The following is a 22,615-nucleotide window of genomic DNA, read 5'->3' as shown; positions in this document are numbered from 1 at the left end:
CAGAACAGTTTACCTGCAAGGTTTGCAGGGGGAGAAGATGGAGCGGAAGAGAAGCCTGATAGCTTCTCTAAATTACAGGTTGTAATAAATAACCCTACCAGGTGGCAAATCACAGCATGGAGGAAGTTGGGGAGTCTGGAGAAGGTGCCAGTACCCTGGAGTCACACAGGTGCAGAGTACTGGAGGTAAGCCGCAGAATGGCCTGTAACAGGCTAGGGTATCCCCTTTGGAGATCTGAAATTGGTCTCCTGAGTAAATCTGGGGACGCTCCAAACACATACGCATCACCTTCTCCCGTTTTATTCTCCTGGATCAGTCATAATTCCCCAGGGAAACTTCTGAGTCTTCGGCACCCGAGGATGCAGGGCTCTATTCCCATGATAAGAAGAAAATATATTGCCATCGCCAGCCAGCACTTAGGACTCTCCGAATGAGGCAGGCATGGCTGAAAATGGATCTCTCACTCCCAGCAAAAAAGCTCCTAACAGAAGACAACGTGTTACGTCTCTGACTCCTAAGAGAAGAAGGAAATAGACACATGGCTCACAGTCATCTCTAACATCGGGTAAAATAAAGAGAGAGAGAAAGGCAGACACTTGAATTCACTCATCTTAACTTCATTTTATTACAACATCAAGGAAAATAGTTGCAGGAGGAATGAAAATGGAGAGAAACATAGAGATTAAGCTACTCACAATTCCATTGTCTATACCTTCCTACAAGGGTATAAATATCACAGGTTTCTGTACATGCATTGGAGGTTTGCTGTGCGTGTGTGGATTGTGTGTGGATGACTTCTCTCTAGGGTGTTGTTTTTTTAATTTCTTGACAGATAATGGTTGAGTTTGGTGGGGCTCTCCCGCTAGGACTGAGACCCAGCCTTCTTCTTCTGGAATTTTCTGAACTGAGACTGAATGGCCACCGCTGCACGTTCTGTCTCTGGTGCATCCATGTCAATGTCAAATTCTTCTTGAACTTTCTTCTGTCCATCTGTAGCAAGACAAACACAAACAGAAGGCAGTCACTGAGCTGAAAATAGGAAAGCAGACAGCCCCACTAGATAAGTGAAGCCAGGGAGTCCACCTTGGGGCACACACAGGGGCTTGACTTACACCCCAGCACAAGAGCTCATTTGCAAAGTAAAATCCAGTGGACTGTTTTGACAGAGCTCAGAATCTACCACCTGAGCAGGACAATAAAACTCAAGGACACAGTCTCAATACTTCATGTACTTTCTGCACATGATTTTCTGTTCTCAATGACCATCTTGATATACGGTTTTAATATTGGCTGTGCTGTTACTTTCACCTGCTATCTCACATAGGTACCATTTAAATATTGCTAAGACATTGGTCCAATGGTAGCTGATATTCACAACTACTGAGTTAGCAAAGTCGTACACTGAGTTTCCATGTGTAATTCTGTGTGTCATTCTCAGGGAAGATTTGCTTATTGCAATCAGGGCTTCCATTTTTATCATCGTCAAGATGGGATGACACCATTTGATCTTCATAGTTCGACTGAACTTTCACAAAGCTTACATTCTTGTTCCTATGAGGTAGGCTTGGCAAATGGCTTGCTAAGGTGGAGGGATTTCACCAATTTGCACGGTGACAGGATATAAAGCAGGGGGTGGAGGAGGGAGCAAAGGCTTGGGCCTCTGTGCTGTGTACCTTACTACAGTGCAGGGCCAGTGCAGCCAAGAAGGAAAAACAAATAAATCAATAAAATTCTTCAGTCGTGGAAGGTAAATGTCTTTCAAAGGCCTTCAGTCTGATCAGACCCGGCGTGTTCAGGGTGGTATGGACGTAGAGTGTATAGTGTATGCTGCTTGGGTGATGGGTGCATCAAAATCTTACAAAGCACCACTGAAAAACTTACTCATGTAAGCAAACACCACCTGCTCCCCAAACACCTATGGAAATAAAAAACTAAAATAAAATAATAAATGCCTGTAGTCTAATGAAGACTAGACATCAGATTCATCAAAGGCATCCTTTTTCTTTTTCTTTCTTTTTTAAATACAGGCATGAGGCTCCCACCCCAAACTCCAGGCTTTCTCCTTGCCCAGCCGCAGTGGGAAGGGTGCTCCTAAGAGCAAGATTGATGTTGAGAAATCCGTGTCCCTGCGGGGAGGCCAGACATCTACACTTTTTAAAAAGGCTCTCAGGTGTAGCCAGAATTGAGATCCAAGAACAAAGGAGGCCTTGGAGTTACCTCGAGCCAGAACTGGGGACAGAACTCACCTCTCCTGGGACTTGGACCAAGAGCCTCGCTGCCACCCTGGGCTTGCACCTAGAGCAGAGGAGGCCAACCCTGTGAGGAGCACAATCAGCTTGGAGATGGGAGAACTGGGGGCATTCTGAGGCAGAGGAAAAGCCCTAGCCAGGGAGCAGGGCACGGGCTCTATTCCTGACTGTCTCCAGGCAGCCTGAGTTCATCATCCACTACCTTGTTTAGGGACTTTGCATAATAATGCTCAGGCACCAGCTCTATCGGAGAGGGTGGAGGAAGCTGGGGTTCCTTGAGGATTTCAGGTAAGGCCTGCCTATTCTCCTGCTTGCAATAGATAGATAGATAGACAGACAGACAGACAGACAGACAAATAGATAGATAGATAGTAGATAGATAAATAGATAGATATAGATAGAAGATAGATGATAGATAGATAGATAGATAGATAGATAGATAGATAGATAGATAGATGGACAGAGATAGATGGATCAATAGGTGGATGGATGGATAGATACTTAGACACATACATACATATATACATAAGTAGATGATAGATATAGAAGATGATAGAAAGATAGATATAGAAGATGATAGATAGATAGATACATGGATGGATAGATGGATAGATAGATGATAGATAGATAGATACATAGACAGATGAACATAGATGGATGGATAGATAGGTGGATGGATGGATAGATACTTAGATACATGCATACATATATACATAAGTAGATGATAGATAGATACCTACATACATACATACATATAAACATAAGTAGATGATAGATAGATACAGATAGACAGGTAATAGATGAGAATCAGCACTTATTTCAGATGCATCTGGTTGGGTAACATTTCCTCTGCAGATCTGTAAGCAGCCTCCTCTCAATTTTCCTAGCACCTAAGCAGCTTCTACCTGGAGCCCTTCAATCATACCCTCACCTAACAGGAGGGAATGTCAGCTCTGGCTTTGGAAGCCTTGTAGGACTGATGGAGCCATGACCCAAATCAGAGAACTGTTGTCTTCTATTTCAAACTTGCTGCCAATGCTCATAAAAGCAGAGATGTTGAGTGCACCAATGTTTTGGAATATTTCAGAGGCAGGGGAGGGAGGTGCTTCCTTTTTAATCCATGACAGCCCAAACGATAGAGAAACAAGTGGAACTGTTTCTCACACTCCGGGTAGCTATTCACATTGTCTTCTACATTGCCAGGGCCCTTTCTTTGGAGAACCATAAGGGGTAGGATCACTGGGAGAAGTAAAAATTTCCTGTGGCTCAAGTAGATGCTTTAAAAGTGGTTAATTAATGTTATCACATGAGCCTGGAACTGGAGGGCAAGTGTCTAGCAAGCCCAAAATGCAAATGGCTTCAGCGTTTGTGCTGATGGCAATAAACCCTTTAGTACCAATAACATCCTTGGTTAGGAAGCATCTACAGCACTAGGAATTGTCATTTTTCATAAGATGGTTTATAGTCCCAAATCCTCCTGCTCCCAGAGGAATCCTTGCATCGACTGTACAGTGAGTGCAAAGGGGAAAAATTCACTCTGATTCCAAGGAGGAGGGGAAGTTACTCTTTCAAATTTAAAGTGTTGCTGCAGTCTGAAGTTTTAAAAGGGCCTGATTCATCTTTTCTCTTTTATAATAATGGAAGAAAGTGGCAATATTATTTTTTGACAAATGACAAATGAAGACTCCGAAAATTATGTATATTAAGGAAATGCATAATGAAACAGTGAGGACAGGTCACAAAAATCAATTTTGCACTTACATCTTAAACTAATATCTCAGCCAAAAGTGATCGACTGATTCCTCTTTTGAAAAATATTACATTGTTTAATGAAGAAACCACGGACATTTAAGGAATCGCTACTTTCTGTGTATACTTCAGATAGGCCAGTCCCGGGGGAGGGTCAGATGCTGTTAGAGGAGTGACAGGAGCTCCTTCCACTGAGCCAGCCAGGAGTGTGTAAGGAAGAGAACAGGGCACCCGACTGCAGTGGAGAAGGGACAACCAATTAGACTCGGTGGCACAGGCACAGGGTTCAATACAAATGGCCTGTGGCCCTGGAAGTCAGGAAAGTGCAGTTCTAAATACCCCAGATTCAGAAGGCACGAGGGTGGGGGAGGAGAGTAAGGGAAGGGACCACAGCCAGGCCCAGAACCACTCTTCAGGGCCTTGGAGCCTACCAAGGTTCCCCAAGAATGACCCCAGTGATAGTGACAAGACCACAGGAGCAGGGTGGCCCCGTGAGGAGCCTCCCCAGCCCCATCACTCCCGGGCACTCCAGCCTGGGCAACAGAGTGAGACCTGTCTCAAACAAAAACAAAAACAAAAAGCACAGGCCTCGTGTCCCAGCAGCCAAAGCCCTCAGTCTCCTTGGGGATGAGAGGCTGCCTCTCTCCTCACACTTAGATACTCCCCGCACGGAGTGAGGTACCCGGCAGAAGCAGGGCTGTGGAGTCCGGATAAAATCTGAATTTGGGAATTGCCTCTGACTGCTCTGTGACTCTGGAAAAGGTTCTTAGCTTCTCTGGTGCTCAGTTTTCTCATCTAGAAAACAAAAGCCTGTGCTACCGGGCTCCCAGTGTTAGGTTTATGTTCAGATCAACACTCGATGGTACCTTAAAGAACAGGCCACACTGTACTGGGCATGGCATGGCCAGAGCTGCAAAGGCCAGTGAAGGGGACGTGGGCAGTAAGGTGGCTCTCCAGCCTCAGGGTGTCTGTGTCTGCTCAGTGGTGTGATTCATGGATCACTCAGGCCCTAATCCAAGGAGGAAGAGAGCACTTTCCATCATGGCCGCCCACAGGGCCATCGTGGTCAGCTGTTTGCTGGGCTTGTTGCAAGATGGCCCCAGCCCAGAAATACAAGGCAAAAAGAATATCCTTAAAATTTGTTTGGCCGTGCGCGGTGGCTCACACCTGTAATCCCAGCACTTTGGGAGGCTGAGGCGGGCGGATCACAAGATCAGGAGATCAAGACCACTCTGGCTAACACGGTGAAACCCCGTCTCTACTAAAAATACAAATAATTAGCCAGGCGTGGTGGCGGGTGCCTGTAGTCCCAGCTACTCGGGAGGCTGAGGCAGGAGAAAGGCGTGAACCCGGGAGGCGGAGCTTGCAGTGAGCCAAGATCACACCACTGCACTCCAGGCTGGGCAACAGAGCAAGACTCCATCTCAAAAAAAAATTTGTTCAAAAGAGAGACCTCCCTCTGCCGACCCATACAGTCCACAATTCACAAGTCAAGTCACTGTAAAGCTTGGACAATGCAGAAGGACATTCTCCTTAGCTACGAGGACACGCACCATACCCTCCTAGTGGCCTAGAAGCCTTTGCAGAGCTTCTGTGTCCAGGTGGGAGCAGGGCATCTAAATGAGTGGTACGGACGAAATGAATGCCATTGTCATGTCCAGATTGCAGTACAATCATTTCCATCATATTTCCACTTGCTCCTTTACACAGACGTCTGAAGGCTTGGGTCTGGACTGGGTGGCCTCTCCCTGACATTTGCACGTAGGATTCTGCCGCCTGTACTGGAACATCACTTTGGCCACACCCAGTCTCAATGGTGGCTTTTCAGCCTGAGCAAGCAGCAGGTTAGACTAAATTACAATTGGCCTGAGGATGCCTCCATACTCCGATCCTCAAATAAAAACTACAATCTTCCTTAGTACAAAAACTAACTAGAAGCCTAACTCAGGAATACTGTACGGGTGCGCTCTGGTCAACAAACAGTGAGGTCTCCATCAATCACAGCAGCCCATTTTCAGTCAATCACAGGTGGGCAACTTACTCCAACAGGGCAAAATGCTGCTCTGTAACCAGTTAAACTGCCTCGGTGCCTCCTGTCTGCTTTCTGCCCATGAAAGCTGCCTAACCACGTGGCAGGCTGGAGTTCTGAGAACCTGTTCTGGGTCAGAGAGACGCCTAATTCTGGAATCATTCTTTTGTTTAACTCCACTACATTTGACTTGTCCACGGCTTTTCCTTTTAAGAAGTATTTCACCAAAATACCTTGTAAGCCGTCCAGGGCTTCACAGTTGTCATTGCTTGTATTTGCCTCAGGTCCTGGAATTCGACCTTTTCCCACTCTGCACAGACATTCTGAAATTCTCAAGCTGATTACAGAACAGTCAAGAGGATATTCATGCCCATTAGCAGATTTGATGTAAGAGAACAGCAATTCCAACTCCACCAGAAGGCGAGGGGAAACCCGACTTACTGATCATTATAGCTCAAAAAAACAGCCCCATGATTCAACATCCTGTGTGTCCGGAGGGCCATTATTCCTCACAAGCCCTTCAGACTTCAGCCCAGTCCATCACCTGCAAGATCTCACCTCAAAGGGAGTGACAATCAAAATCTATCAGGCTGGGCAGTTACATGAACTGCTACATTATGTAGCTACCTGTCCTTTACCTCTCTACCTGTCACATTGCCCTTTCTCAACAAAGCGTGTAGCTGCAAAATGGCTCCAAGCAATGAGGCTTTTCCCTCTGAGCAGAAACCTCATTAAACCACCAGGACCTGACACAGAGCTCTGCCAATTGTCATTGAATAATGAAGAAATGATGCTCCCTGAGGCTTGGAACGTCCCCTGATTCAGTTCTGCCACAACCTCCACTAGGAAGCAAAACAGTCCTATTCAAGTTTAAACTTTGCACTAGTATAGACATTTCTTATGCTACTTTCCTGAAATACTGCCTTTTCCCCACAGAAACTGAATAGAAGGTGGCCTGTGCAATTATATGTTTTATTATGTCATAAGAGAAAGCTCAGGTAGCCCTTCTTAAAGATGGAATGGCAATAAAAACCACTCCTTCCTGAGCATTAAATAGATCCTCCCTCATATACTCAAGTAGATTTTCTTTTATAGATCATTTGATGGGCAAATGTAAAATAGAGAATCATAAATATAAAGGTTAGGAACTATTACACTACCAGTTGAAGACAATCCCAAATGAAAATTACAAGTCTCTGGGCCAGGCACGGTGACTCACACCTGTAATTCCAGTACTTTGGGAGGCCAAGGTAGGAGGGTCACTTGAGCCCAGGAGTTTGATACCAGCCTGGGCAACATAACGAGATCCTGTCTCTATTTTTTTAAGTCTCTGGTATTGTCATGAAAATCCAAAGAACAGAAAAATGCTTTGAGAAACTAGAATTCCACTTGCATTTATCTATTCTGATAAAACAGAGTTTGGTGCTGCAGCAGAGGTTCTCACATCAGTCCCATAGTCCATCAGCAGATACTTGTCGAGAAGAGTATTAGTTTGCTCAGGCTGCCATAACAAAATACCAGAGACTAGATGGCTTCACCAACAGGAATTTATTTTCCCACAGTTCTGGAGGCCAGAAGTTGGAGATGAAGGTGTTGGTAGGTGTGGTTTCTCCTGAGGCCTCTCTCCATGGCTTGCAGATGGCCACGTTTTTGCTGTGTCCTCACCACGTGAGGACATTAATTTAACATTAATCAATTAATCATCTCTTTAACCATCTCCAAATGCAGTGACACCCTGGCGTACTGGAGGTTAGAGCTTCCACATATTAATTTGGGTGGAGAGACGACATGATTCAGCCTATAACAGCACCTGACCTAATCTGGGGGCTTCATAGGTTTTAAAGTAGCTTTACATTATAAAGAATCTATATTTATGATTCTCTATTTTACATAGAGAATTTGGGCTTCTGTAGTCTGTAGTTTGGACTTACGTAGTCATTTATGAGAGCTGCAGGGAAACATTCATCATCCTCATTCTAGAATGGCCTCGCTTAAGATCACGTTGTGAAGACTGGCCAAGCCTGACTTGGGATCCGGGTCTTGTTCCAAATCTTGTTTTCATTCTATGGTGTTATGCTACTTCATCTCCTTAGATGTAGACGAAGTTGATAGACTTTTTTATGGACCAGTTAATATAGCTCTGGGGGAAAAGCATCTCTTGGATGGTCCAAGTCTAAACACATAATACAGTCAACCAGCTTGCAAAATCTGCTGGCTTACCAGGCAGTCTGGGGGAACGATAGCAAATTCATGCTTTCGGCGAGTGGTCTGAGAGAGACATCCCTGTCCTGGGGGCTGGGAGAGAGCAGAGAACAAACCTAGTCCCCTCCTTCCCCAGGAAAACAAATGGAAAGGTAAATGCACAAATCAGTAATAGAATTTCAGAGATTCAAAGAGCAAAGCAGGCTGCTGGTGAGTGTGAGGTAAGGTTTTCAGGTGGGGCTTCTGCCAAGGAGTCATCCTGGGAGGGGCACAGCCCCACAGTGACGCCGACCAAGATGGGGGCGACAGCCAGGGCTCCTCACGGATGGTGGGAAATAGCACTTCCAGAAAAATGGTCTTCATCTGTGCGTTCACAATCTAAGTGGCAGGCTTCAAATAATTAACATAAATTCCTAGGAAATTAACGAACATGAAAATTCACCTAGGGCATGACAGAGCTATTCATGGATCCTGCAACAGTCCCAGAAAGGATAAAAAGTTTGAAACACAGCACAATTCAAAAACATATTAACCCCTTAACTTGGGAAAGGAAACCCTCAAATCTATTTGTTTTCCAGTTGACAATGATGAAAGATCATTTCTCACGTCATCATGGTAAGGTCATTGGAGGAACCGTCAATAAGTCATGACAGCAGCTTTTACTTTTAACACACGGACACACACACATACAACACACCACACACACACCACAGACGCACACATCCACACCCATCACAGTCACACACACCACACACTCACACAAACACACCACACATACACCACATCAAACACACATATCATACCACATACACAAACACACCACACACTGCACACACACCACACACACACATCACACCACATCACACATCAAATACACACCACACACACAAACACACACCACACACACACCATACCCCACACACTCACACCACACCAAATACATAGCACACAAACACACAAATAATAATAATAATTCAATAATAATAAACACACCACACCAACCACACATATATCACACACAAACACACCACACATAAACACACACCACATCACGCCACATCACACATCAAACACACTATACCACACACACCATACACACAAACATCCCACACACAGACCAAACACATACACACATCACACACATCACACACACAAACACACCTTACACACACACCACACACATCACACATCAAACACACCCCACAAACACACACCCCACACACACCAACACACACATCTCACTCCACATGCACACACTCATACACAAACACACCTCACCACACACACTTCTACACAAACACAACCCTCACCACACACATTCATACACACCACACACACTACACACACAAAACACACAAACATACCACACACACACAAATACATCACATTACACACACAAACACATACCACACATACACAAATACACATTACACACATCACACTACACACCACACACACCACACACATACACACATTAGACCACACACATCACACCACACACACACTCATACACACCACACAAACAGGTAAATGCTTTAATTTTCATATTTATCACTCTTCATATTTTAAGATTGATTTGATAGAAACGAATGACCTCTTAATGCCTAATCCTGTAGATCAGAAATTTGTGCCCAAGCAGTAAATTTGGATGTAATAGTCCCGAGTAGGAGTCTGCCTTCATTAGGAGTCGCAGCACATAGCGTACTATAAAGGACCTAAATTTTAGCACGCTGTAAAGAAATAACAGTCATTTAACTTAAGTATGTCTTGCAATTGGGGTATTTTAATGCCAAGGTTCTTAGAATGTCCTATCTTCCTTCAAAGTATGATATTAACTTTGGAAGAATTAATATCTGTCAGCTGTGTTGCCCTTGATATAATTAAGCTAACTGATGCAGAGTTCTATGCTGCTGAGGCCCTCTTAGCTGGGATCCCCTCCCCCACACCAAGGCCACTTGGCCAAGGAGAGGGAGTGGGGATTCCTTCCTAAGGACCCCAAACCCTTGCCCTTGAGGCAGAGAATGCCAAAGAGACAGGTAACAAAGCAAGTAAGGATTGGAATTTTATCCTTTACACCTCACATTGGATCAAGATATACTCAGAGAATAAGGTGTCTAGTGTGAAAAAAAAGGTCAATTCCTCCAGAGGAAAAAAAATTATAACAATAAGTTTATACCCGTAGTACCTAATAATGCTGGCATACAGCATCACACTTTATGAAATGTCAATTTAACAAAAGACCATAGCTCTTTAAAAAGCTGAGAACAAAGCATGCAGAGAGCCACTGTGTCCTTCTGCCTGACTTCCTGAGTTGCAGTCCCTCTACAGCTTGGGGCGTGTGGGACTCCAACAAGCCAGCCCCACAGCCCGGAGCCACTTCTCGCTCTGCCTGCTGGCTCTGTATTTATGAACGGGGGCTGCTGGTGCAGAGAATTGCAATTTTCCAGGTCTATGCTAAGAGGCAGAGATTAATAAGCAAGTTCAGGCATTAACAGTCCCAGGCAAGGGGACTTTCTGCATCTATTGTATTCCCCAAATCAAATAAAAACACAACTCTCATTTCTTCTACCTTTCCATTTGCCAAGTTAGTGCCTTCTTTGGTACTTAAAGCTTTTTCCAAGACCGAACTTAAAGCTTTTTCCAAGAGCGAACAATTCTCCTTTGTCCTAAAATAGAAGTATTCTGAAACCCACAGTCTTCGATTGTTCAAATCAAGTTCTGATTAATGCAAAGCCTAACTTGGGAGCCAAAAGTAAGAGTTTACTCTGGCCTCCTCTCAGTCATCTATTTCTCATTATTCTGTTTCTCGGGCTTCCATCCAGAAGCACCCTGGCTTATATAAAATGCCCTCTGTGGTACTAGATAATCAAATGAGCACAGATCCATGAGTATCGATCGCACAGAATGAGAACTAATGAGATTAGATCTTCCTCCAAATTTATTAAGCGAGGAAGAGCACAAAAAAGAAGGTATAATCATCACTGAAGAAATACTAATTTTTCTGTTGAAAAGGCAAAATGTATTCCTATTTGTATGAATTGCTTAGGCTGTCATGACGAAGTATCATACACGGGATCACTTAAGCAACAGAAATTTATGTTCTCACATCCAGGAGGCTGGAGTCCAAGATTAAGATGTTGGCAGACCAGGTTCCTCCTAAGACCTCTCTCCTGGCTTGCAGATGGCGTCCCTCTGTGTCCTCATAGGAGTATCCCTTTGTGAGTGCCTGTGTCCTCATCTCTTCTTCTTATAGGGACAGCAGCCAGACTGGATGAGGGCCCAGCCTGAGGACCTCATTTCAATTGAATTACCTCTGTAAAGACCCTATCTCCAAATAAGGTCACATTCTGAGGTCATGGAGATTAGGGCTTCGACACTTGAATTTGATAGGGAGGGAGTACACAATTCCACCCAGAACCACTAGCCAAATGCCTACATTTTCAAGAAAAAAATGAAGACAATCGGTGAGGTATGATGAGAAACAGCTTGACTAGGGGTAGCTTGAATTCAAGTCATGACTCTTGACTGTGGTCAGATTTGCCTTCCTGAGGTTCAAATCCTTGCCCAGGCTTGTTTTTCTCTGGAGAGCATGTGCAGGGACACAGTTTGTAAGGAGTCGAGGGCCATCCCAATGCAGGGGTGCATTGCCCAAGATGGCAGCTGGCAGCCAGGCTTGCCCAATGCACCCTCCTTCCAGCTTCTCCATCTACCACCAGGCTGAGAACCTGGAGGAAATCATTCCCAGATGTCTCAGGGGTGGAAGTTTGCTGCGCAGGTTAGGGTTGGCCAGGCAGGTGCACTAGAAGGAGCTGAGAGGCAGAAGTGAACACCAGGGGGCAGTCAACCACAGGAAGATCCCAACTTCTGGCAAACCCTGAGGCGGAGGCACTGGGTTTATCTTGGGCAGCTGTGAGGACATCCCAGGGTCCTTTGTCTGGTGGTACATGCCAGGCAACATTAGGAGCAGTCGAGCGTCTGCTAGAAAGATCTATCGTGTAGCTAAGTATCTTCCATATGAATTGTTTCTGGCTGGACACCATCTAGGCTGAGCTCTCTGCCTCCTACAAATTTTTTTTCTTCAACTTTCATTTTAAGTTCCGGGGTACATGTGCAGGATGTACAGGTTTCTTACATAGGTAAACGTGTGCCATGGTGATTTGCTTCACAGATCAACCCATCACCTAGGTATTAAGCCCAGCATCCATTAGCTATTCTTCTTGATGCTTCCCTCCCAATAAGCCCCAGCATGTGTTGTTCTCCCCCATGCATTCGTGTGTTCTCATCATTCAGCTCCCACTTATAAGTGAGAACATGTGGTGTTTCCTTTTCCGTTCCTGTGTTAGTTTGCTGAGGATAATGGCTTCCAGCTCCATTCATGAACCTGCAAAGGACATGATCTCATTCCTTTTTTAGAACTGCATAGTATTCCATGGTGCATATGTACCACATCTTCTTTATCCAGTCTATTCTTGATGGGCATTTAGGTTGATTCCATGTTTCTGCTATTGTGAATAGTGCGGCAATGAACGTATGCATGCTTGTGTCTTTATAACAGAATGATTTATATCCCTTTGGGTATATACCCAATAATGGAATTGCTGGGTCAAATAGTATTTCTGCTTCTAGATCTTTGAGGAATCGCCACACTGTCTTCCACAATTGTTGAACAATGGTTGAACTAAGACATACATAGGTTCAAAACAAAGGGATGGAGGAAATTTTACCAAGCCAGAAATTATTAAAGGTCCTGTAATAAAAGCCCTTTCTTCCAGATCCAACAAGAGTAGGTTCTGTTGTCTGCACCACCACCTCCTAATAGCCATAACAAGTTACACTGGGGCCAGGGGAGGAGAGAAAACTATACAAAGAAAAGCGGCAATCTTGTGCTTTTAGAGATCAGATTGCAAGATTTTAGTTTATTTACATAGAAAATACTTTAATATTTACTCGAGAATAACTTGAAGGAAAGTGGGTAAATGAGAACTCTTTTGGGAGTGGGAATAACATACCAAATGCTTTCTTCCTCTCTGAGCACATGGGAAGAATTGAAATTCCTTCCCAGGAATCAGCAGCTAGCTGCCCTAACAGCAAACCACAGAAAAGCCACAGTTTGCCCTTCTTCACACTCTGACTAGGAAAAATAGAAAAAAAGAAAAAAATCTCTTCAGGCTGATTGGAGGGATAGAGGACAAATTAGTCATCAGACAATTCAGATAACCCCTCTGTGCATCCTAACCAGCTTGTAAGTACCCAATAAACTCCAGGAGCAGAAAGGGGTTGTGGCTGAGTCTGTTCATTGCCTTTGTTTATCCCTTTTTTCTTAGTTATAAAACCCCTGATCTGGGGCTGAGCACGTCGTTATCCAGAAAACAGTTTCCAGCCTCCTTACTGTCGGATGTGGCCCTGCAACTAGGATTTGATCAATATGACATAAGTGGAAAAAAGAAATCTTACAATAAAGTTGACAGACACCCCTTGCCCATTTTTTCTACTCTGTTCATATCTGTTTTCTATTGGCTGAAAGGTAGGTGCAATGGCTGGTGCTCACGCAGCCATATTCAACCATAAGTTGGAAGTCTTATGCCAAATACGGCCAAACAGTAACAGATGCTTGATGCTCCTTGAAACTACACAGACTGCCCTTGACCATCTACCTCCAGACTCCTTCTATATGAGAGAGAAATAACCTTCTCTACTGTTTAAGCAGTTTTTATCTTGGGGTTTCAGCTTCTTTTAAATGAACCTCATCTTCTACACATATGTGATAATCAGTGTATAATTCATCAGGAAACATTTTATTTCAAGTTAATAATGGAAGTTCACATATATTTTACTGTGCATTGGATGGGTTCATTTCCTTCCCTGAACTGCACATTTTGTCTTTTGCTTACATGCATTCATTCAGTTTCTGAAACGGGTGGTCATTTCTTCATAGCATTTAATGCTTTAAAAACCCCAGAGACCTTTTTTTGCAGAAATACTTCCTTTATATGCAGTAACCTTTGGCAACATTCCCTCTGAGGCTTCCCTGCTTCATGTTATTTTTTTTCTCCTTGTGGGACATTTGCTTCTCCCTCCACACCCTTCCCTTTGCAGTTGCTGAAACTGTGTGGTTTTTCAAGTGCCTGAAAACACAGGAAATTGATGTGAGCAGGTCCTGCTCCAGGGAAGGTGACCTCCCTAATCAGGTTTCAGGCCACTCCCTTCATTCTGCACTGGGTCCATTTGTTTCTTGCTTTCGCAGCTTTGGAATAATTGGAGATTTCCTTTTTCTTTTATATTCCCTGGTTTTACCAGGTATCAGCTGACTCTCCTGAGGGTGCTCACTACCTTCTAGGACTCACATGTGCCCCAGCTTCTAAAATTTCAAATACCAGATTTAAAGCATTACACTCTAAAAATTTCATCACCATAGAGAATTTCATACAGTTCCCCAGTTTTTAAATAGAAAGAAAAGTCAAATGCAATCATAATTACAGGACATTTTTAAGTAATCTCAAAAGAATACCAATTAGCCTAATTAATATAAGAACCTCACTTGAACCCACTGAGTTTCTTCTAATACTCCTCGCCCCATAATTCTACAAAGAATTTTACTTTCTTTTTTTTTTTTTTTTTTTTTAAGACAGCTCTGTCACCCAGGCTGGAGTGGAGTGGCACGGTCTCTGCTCACTGCAACCTCTGCCTCCTGGGTTCAAGCAATTCTCCTGCCTCAGCCTCCTGAGTAGCTGAGATTACAGGCACACGCCACCACACACAGCTAATTTTGTGTGTGTATGTTTTTAGTAGAGATGGAGTTTCACCATGTTGGCCAGGCTGATCTCGAACTCCTGACCTCAGGTGATCCACCCGCTTAGCCTCCCAAAGTGCTGGGATTACAGATGTGAGCCACCACGTCTGGCCAAAGATTTTGACTTTAAGAAGGAAAGGTGGAAGCCAAGGCAAACGGAGTGTGTTCCAGGATTTGGTGAAGAAGGAAGAGAAAGGCTGGTAAGAGCCCCTGAGAGCTTCATGAACGGTGGGGAAAGCAAAGAGCAGCACGGGTTGAAAAATCATCACATGTACATCAGAAAGGGACCAAAGCTGCTTTCAAAAGTGGGTACTCTGGGCCTTTTCTCCTTACAAATACTCTTTATTCTCTTTGGTGCTGTTTGATTTAAATAAAGAATAAGAATACTCTTAAAGAATAAGAATACTCTTTATTCTCTTTGGTGCTGTCTGATTTAAATGCCTTTCTCCCACAATGTGTGTGTGCATCTGGCATCCTTCATGACCCACGTTTGTGTGTCCTTCTTGGCCTTGCCTGTCAACTCAACTGCTGGGCCATGCTATCTCACGGAGCACTTCCCACCCTGGTTCTTCACCCTGAGCTTCTAATCCCTGCAAACAGGTGTTTTTCTTTGCATCTTTCCAGGGATTGCAAGCTTTTTTAAATGCACAACACTATTCGGTAGACGGGTCTGTTGTGTTTGGAATTTCACGTGGGGTACAACTCTCTGACTGGCGCCTCCAAAGGGGGTCTGTGAAGCAAAGCCAGGGCCAAGTCCATCCCAGGTCCAACCACGCAGCTGAGCTGATGCACGCCCATCACTGCTCAAAATCTCAAGCCCGAGGCTACCACCAACCTGGAATCTCCATTCAGTCGTGAGTCCTGTGTTTCGTTTCATGCTATACATTTTCATACACAGTAAGAAAACGGCAGAGCAGAAATAGACACCACTGTATATGACTCTGATGTCCCATGTTTTAAAATACCCTTCAAACATGCTGAACGTGACTAGGCATCCCACGTCAGAACGTTGTCATAAGGACAGAGAGGGCTTCTTCCCAGAGGTGTGTGCCCGGATTTGTGAGTATTTTATATCTAAACAAAGATAGGTGCTGATTTCTAGGGACAGCCAGCCATGTGACAATTAAACTTCGCAATCTCTGGTTTCCTAATCCACAGCCACAGTCCCTCACGGCCCTTCTCTTGGTAGGTTTGGAGAGAAGACATAGCACTTCTATTTGCTTTTTTTTAAAAATGGCACTATCTTAAGAGCTCATAGCCAGGCACTTGCTGATTTCTTGGAAATAGCTTTTTAAAGATGGGTCATTTTAAGCTTTGTACCTTTTTCTACTTATCAGAAAGATGGGTTCTCATATTTATAAAAAGATAATAAAATTAAATACCCCAGAAGTAAAGTTATGGGGCATTCTAGACTAAGTAGCTGAACTACATATAGTAACCTGGACTCAAAAAGATTAACTAAGAGTAGAGTTTTGGTGTTAGTTTTAAGCAACAAGTAATAATGTCCTCCTTTGGGAGGCCTAGGTGAGAGGATCACTTGAGGCCAGGAGTCTGAGACTAGCCTGCACAACATAGTGAGACCTCATCTCTTCAAAAAATAAGTTACCCGGAGGGGGGCCCACACCTGTAGTCCCAGCTACTCTGGAGGCTGAAGCGGGAGGATTGCTTGAGCTGGGAGTTCAAGGTTATAGTGAGCTAAGATCTCACTACAGCACTCCAGCCTGGGAGACAGAGCAAGACCTTGTCTCTAAAAAAATTAAGTAATTAATTAAAATAATAATGCTCTGACACCTAATCACCCCGAAAAATGGCACTGGGAAGTGCTTCCCGGGTTGTGAAAAGTTCTGAAGCGCCAGACTTTTTGTATATTGGTTCAGGTAGATGAACACCTAGGCAGAATTCAGATGGGGCCTGTTGAAATGTGACCATTTAGCCAGTGCCTGTTTTATGTGGTACCTTGGCAGGAGAGCGAGGCTCCTGCCCTTTGTGGGTGCCATCAGAGCATCTCCATCCAAAAAGCTTTTACAAACCAAAAATAAAGTGGATTACTCTTATTCCTTTCAAGAAATTTCAAAGACAGAAAGAAATTTTCTGGGATCAAGGCAACAGGGTCAAAAATTAATCAGTTTGGAAATCGTTTAAAAAAGAAAACAAACCCTTCCAAAGACCAACAATGAAATATCATCCCTTGACACATTCCAATTATCAGCAGAGGTAGTAGAAGCATTTCTGTCTAAACCAAAAATCTAATCAGTGATAAAATACCCATTTTGGGCTGCCATGGCTCAAGGGAGCATTAACAGAGGCTGATGTCAAGAAACTGATGGGGGAAACAAATTTAGATAGAATGTTAGAAAAAAAAATGTCTAACATCAGACTATTAGAGATTGAAAACACCTCCCAGGAGCAGTAGCATCTGACCTTTTGCTAAAGTCATTTTAAGCTGAACTGAGGAAATACACAACAGGGAGTTGTATTTCACCAGCTGTGAATGGCCGGGGTGACCTAATAGGCCGTTTCTAGCCCAGATAGGTAATTGGCAACGTTTGATAGTTTAGTTCAACTGTGAGATGTGTGAATAGAATAAAAATGAACATTTTATCTGCAGGTAGCTCATCTTGTCTTCTGAAACCCTATCTCCTTCTTCCACAAACAAGTCTGGATTATAATTTCAAAATTACAGTTCAACTCTTCCACACATAGCCATCATTTAAGGTGACAATAGGCTAGATTTATAGAAAAGACAAGTGAAGATTTTTCAAGGAACCGCTATAACTCAGTATTCCATTGCCACGGGGCTGGGGAGCACCTATTCCGGCAACCTCTGGCAGAGGTTTCCCGTAGTGTTTGGTTGGTACCAGGTGGCACTGACGAGGCCCACAGGTGAAAAGGCGATAAAGTTTCTAAAGAATGTTGGCTACCTTCTGCCTGAAAGATCACAGTCACACTTTAATTTCATGTATGCCGATTGCCCCAGAGAGAGGCACCCACTTCTTTTGTGTTTCTGAGTCGAGTGGACCACTGTTGTCTACAGCTGTGCTCCCCTCGGGGTCAGTCACTGGGGCGCCAGCCTCCTTGCAAAACCGGACTCACACTACAGAAAGGTCCAGGAAAATAAACCCTGTTTCCCTGTTTTACTGTCAGATATTGGAAATGCAGTTTTTCTAGAGGAAAGGTTATAATTTCCCATTTTCACCCATTTTGTTGAAATAACTATTTCAACAAAAATAACTACTTGTTTTCCTGTGTTCACAGCCAGTGACCATCCCATTCAGATTCCAACCATTGCCCTTACTTTCCCCTCCACTTCCTCCACCAAGAAAAATCATTGTATTTCTCCCGTGGACTCATAGGCAATATCCCCTTGATGCTTACAGAAAATAAAATCAAAAGAAGTCAAATGTCCTACACTGTCCTAGGAAAGAGACAGCCACAGAATCATAAAGAGTCAGAATTTGACAAGAGCCCAAAGAGAATGTCATCATACAATATTGCAACCCAAAGAGAGAAAATGATTCACTGCAGGTGAACCAGAAACAAATGAGTAAAGCACAGAAGGGCAGGGACAGAACAAACTTGGGAAGTCACCCAAGCCCCACCCCTCATGAGCAAACCAAGAGTCAGATGAGGTTTCCTGGCAGGACTTCAGGCCAAGCAGCTGAGGGGCACTGCAACTAGAGAAATGGCTAACGGGCGAGGAAGACCCTAAAAACAGTCAGCAAAAATGCCCAACTCCTGCTGGCACGGAGGCAGCCTGGTGTCAGCTAATCCATGGAAAACCTCAGTCAAAACTGGATGCTAAACATTGCTCTGTCTTCTTCTGCAAGTTCTATGGGAAACAATTATTGAGCTCAGAGCTACCTGGGAGGAACCTTCAAAGCACTTTCCCCAACCAGCAAATGCATTATAATCTACAAGCAAGTATCTGCATGGACCAATTCTCATTGCCTGGCCCATTTTCAAAGCTCACTATAAAAACACTTTTTTTTTTAATGGACTGGTGGGAAATTGGATTGTGGTGAGTGTACATCCATCCAAACTTCCAAAAGCTTTATGTTTGCATGGAAACAGCAAAACTCAAAGTGTAAGAAAGGTTGGGAGCGAGGAGGATCATCGTCCCATGGTGATTAGCCCCGTTCGCGATGACTGCTGTGGGAAGCGAGGTCTGCCCTCCTACACAGGCCAGGTCTATCGCATTTGGATTTGGTGAACTGGTAGCAACCGGAGTCTGAAGTGAGAATTGCTTCGCTCACGTCAGTGCCCGGCCACAAAAGCATCTCTCTGACATCTGAGGAGAATTTGTTTTCTGAATGAACGCCAGAGCACGATTCAATTTCCAATTGTTTTCAGGGTCTGGGATAGTAGAATAGTAGAGAGAGAAGAATGCACCTTAGAAATATTGAAGAAGCCTTGGGAGGCCGAGAAGGGTGGATTGCCTGAGATCGGGAGTTCGAGAGCCGCCTGACCAACATGGAGAAACCCCATCTCTACTAAAAATACAAAAGTTAGCCAGACTTGGTGGCGCATGCCTGTAATCCCAGCTACTCGGGAGGCTGAGGCGGGAGAATTGCTTGAACCCGCAAGGCAGAGGTTGTGGGGAGCCAAGGTCACGCCATTGCACTCCAGCCTGGGCAACAAGAGCGAAACTCCATCTCAAAAAAAAAAAAAGAAAGAGAGGAAGAAATTTCGAAGAAGCTGCTTGCCAAGCACAAAATCAGCAGCAAGCATCCTCTTCACATAATCATAAATTCCTGAAGCGAGTTTTCATAAACATTGTGATGGAGGCCACGTCGCTGACTTCCCAGTTCCTCCTCCCGGCACCCCCAGCCATATCTGGGTCTATTCAATCGATACGTATTTCCACTGATCACAGTTCTACACCATTCCACATCCCAAGAGGAACAAAGAAAATGGCAGCTGAAACAGAAAAACCATGACCAGAACGCAAGGAGATCCCAGCAGGTGAATAAAAAGCATCTACTCCTTAGTGAACAGGAGAAGGGAGTAACCTTCAAAGGAAATACAATTTTAAAGTTAAACCTAGTGATATGCAAATAATTCGGCTTCTTGCTCACGATGAGACTGAGGGAAATAACATGACAGAAAAACAGAGCAGCGACACGAAACAACAGTCTGTAAGAAAAGAGTGTGCTCAGCCTGAGTAGATACAGGATCTGCCCAGCGAAAAAGCGATAGTAAAAGAACAGATCAATACGCCACAATATCCCAAGAAATCGTCATTATAATAACCGTAATATCTGCTCCTTCAAATTAGTGCTGGAAATAGTGAGGTCTATAAATGGCTGCATTTTAAATTCAATGATCTCACAGCACTTGTTATTCTTCTTCCTTCTTGAACATCCAGAATGTACTTGACATTAAAGGGGGCCCTGATCTCATTTCTTCACCATGGTGCAGAAAAGAGCAATTCCCCTGTGTCGGGGGAGGAGAGAGAAGAATTTCAAAGGAAATACGTTTAATTTAAATAAGGAGATGGTCATTTCTCATATTTTTAAGCAGCTGATCCTGCAATCACAAATTTGAAGTTTAATTCAAGTTGATGAAGCCAAGAAATCCAAGAGGGACCTAAATGAAAGCAGACTGGCTTCTTGATGCCTCTGCATGGGGACGGAGGCAACGTTCAGCCTCTCCTCTGAGACCTCAGTGCTGTCTCCCAATCCAGACCAACACCTACAGCCCCAGGCACAGCAGCAGCTACTCCAGCCTCCCAGAGAGCTCCTGGAGCCGCGGGTGTTCCCGCCCTCCTCCCCACCTTTCCTGTGGGCGGAGGCAGCTGGGGAGTCATCCAGAGGCTCCACTGAGTGGGAGCAGAGCCTGGGACTCCCACTAGGCCCCTGAGAAAGCAGCTTTCTAGAAGCCCACAGTCTGTGGGTGTGTGGCTGGAAGCTACTCTCCTCCTCCCTCCTGCTCTGACAAACCCCAGCTTACCGGTGAGAACAGTGCCTGCCCAGTCCCCTCCCCATTTCCCAGTTGGCCTGCCATCCATCGGGGCCTTCTCTTCAGACTGGGTGGAGGTGTGCATGGCTCTGTATTCGCCCTCACCCCCTTTCCAGCCACCTTCCTCTTGTATCTCCTCTTTGGCCACCTCCTTGTCCCCTTAATGACACCTGAGGAGGGATGAGGGGCTTACACCAACTGTGAAGAACACACATTAATCTTCACAAGGACAGCCTCATCGCTCCAGGAATGTCAAATATGTCATCCTTAAAAAAAAGAGATCTGACAGTTTTCCTTCCTTTAGAAATACTAAGCCAGCCAATTACACTACACAGTTAACATGAAAGCATGGTTTCAATAAACCACTTTTCTTGCTTTTCTTTTTTTTCTGAAACCAATCCAGAATTCGTACACAAAAATCATTCCTGCTTTGTCTTTGGGAAGCTGCAATCACTTATCGTATAATAAGCTAGATTTTTTACTTAGTAGGGACAGAGAAGGGAACAGGGTGACCTGGCCCAAAGGCCACGGAGGGAAGTGTATTGGCAAGAACTGGAAAAAGTCACTTGATACAATGGAACGATGCATTTCTGGCTCCTCAGATTCACTCTCCACTCTTCCCCTGCTCCACCTAACCATTGCTCTGTAGTTTTGGTTGGGGAAGTCCAACAGGTAGAAGTGATTAGGAGGCACTTTTTTTGAGACAGAGTCTCATTCTGTTGCCCAGGCTGGAGTGCAGCGGCACCATCTCTGCTCACCTCAATCTCCACCTTCTGGGTTCAAGGGATTCTCATGCCTCAGCCTCCCAAGTAGCTGGGATTACAGGTGCCCGCCACCACACCCAGATAATTTTTGTGTGGTTTTTTTTGAGGCCGAGGAGTCTTGCTCTGTCGCCGGGCTGGAGTGCAGTGGCCGGATCTCAGCTCACTGCAAGCTCAGCCTCCCGGGTTCGCCATTCTCCTGCCTCCCAGCCTCCCAGTAGCTGGGACTACAGGCGCCCGCCACCTAGCCGGCTCGTTTTTTGTATTTTTTTTAGTAGAGATGGAGTTTCACCATGTTGGCCAGGCTGGTCTCAAACTCCTGACTTCAGGTGATCCACCCGGCTCGGCCTCCCAAAGTGCTGGGAGCCACCACCACCACACAGGGCCTTTATTTCTTAATTCTAGCAACGTACTAGTCTCTGCAAAGTTGCCACAGCTTAGCTGTGCCTTTCAACAGGCTGAAGCCCCTGTCTATCTGCTCCTCCGGATAGGCCTCCCTGGGATTCTGCTTTCTCCTTTTCCGGGTCTGCATCTCCCCCGAGCTACGTTCTAGATTGGCTGCTAGAGTGCTTTCTTGGGTGACCAGGGGACTTCTGCCCCGGGGTCTGAAGCATGTTCTGTGGTTGCTCTACGGGTATCCTGGAGATGCGCCCAGGGCTGCGAAGCGGACTCTTCCCTGCCTCACATGGAGGGGAGAACAGATCTAGCTTGAGAGGGAGATCTACTCTCTAAGGACAATTCAGCCCACTCCGTCTACTGACAGCATTCTTTTCCAAGGGGAAATATTAGCATTTTTCTGTGCTTTTGTAATCCCAGATGTACCTGACTAATATGAAACCTACAAATATAAGCCATCTTATCATTTGGCCCAGCCTGA

General features: G+C 44.7%; 1 protein-coding gene across 1 annotated transcript in view; it reads right to left on the bottom strand.

Annotated features, from left to right (window-relative positions):
• Nucleotides 1-600: 600 nt before the first annotated feature.
• PCP4 (Purkinje cell protein 4) overlaps nucleotides 601-22,615 on the bottom strand; it is a 60,478-nt gene continuing 38,463 nt past the window's right edge. The window contains exon 3 of the mRNA XM_003895472.4: nucleotides 601-990. Coding sequence (XP_003895521.1) covers nucleotides 863-990 — 128 coding nt within the window. The 3' untranslated portion in view covers nucleotides 601-862. The remainder of the gene's footprint in view (nucleotides 991-22,615) is intronic.

The sequence above is a fragment of the Papio anubis genome, chromosome 4, assembly GCF_008728515.1.
Source record: "Papio anubis isolate 15944 chromosome 4, Panubis1.0, whole genome shotgun sequence".
In the NCBI taxonomy this organism is placed as follows: Eukaryota; Metazoa; Chordata; class Mammalia; order Primates; family Cercopithecidae; genus Papio; species Papio anubis.
The sequence above is the reverse complement of the archived record's forward strand: the minus strand, read 5'-3'. Positions and strand labels throughout refer to the sequence as shown.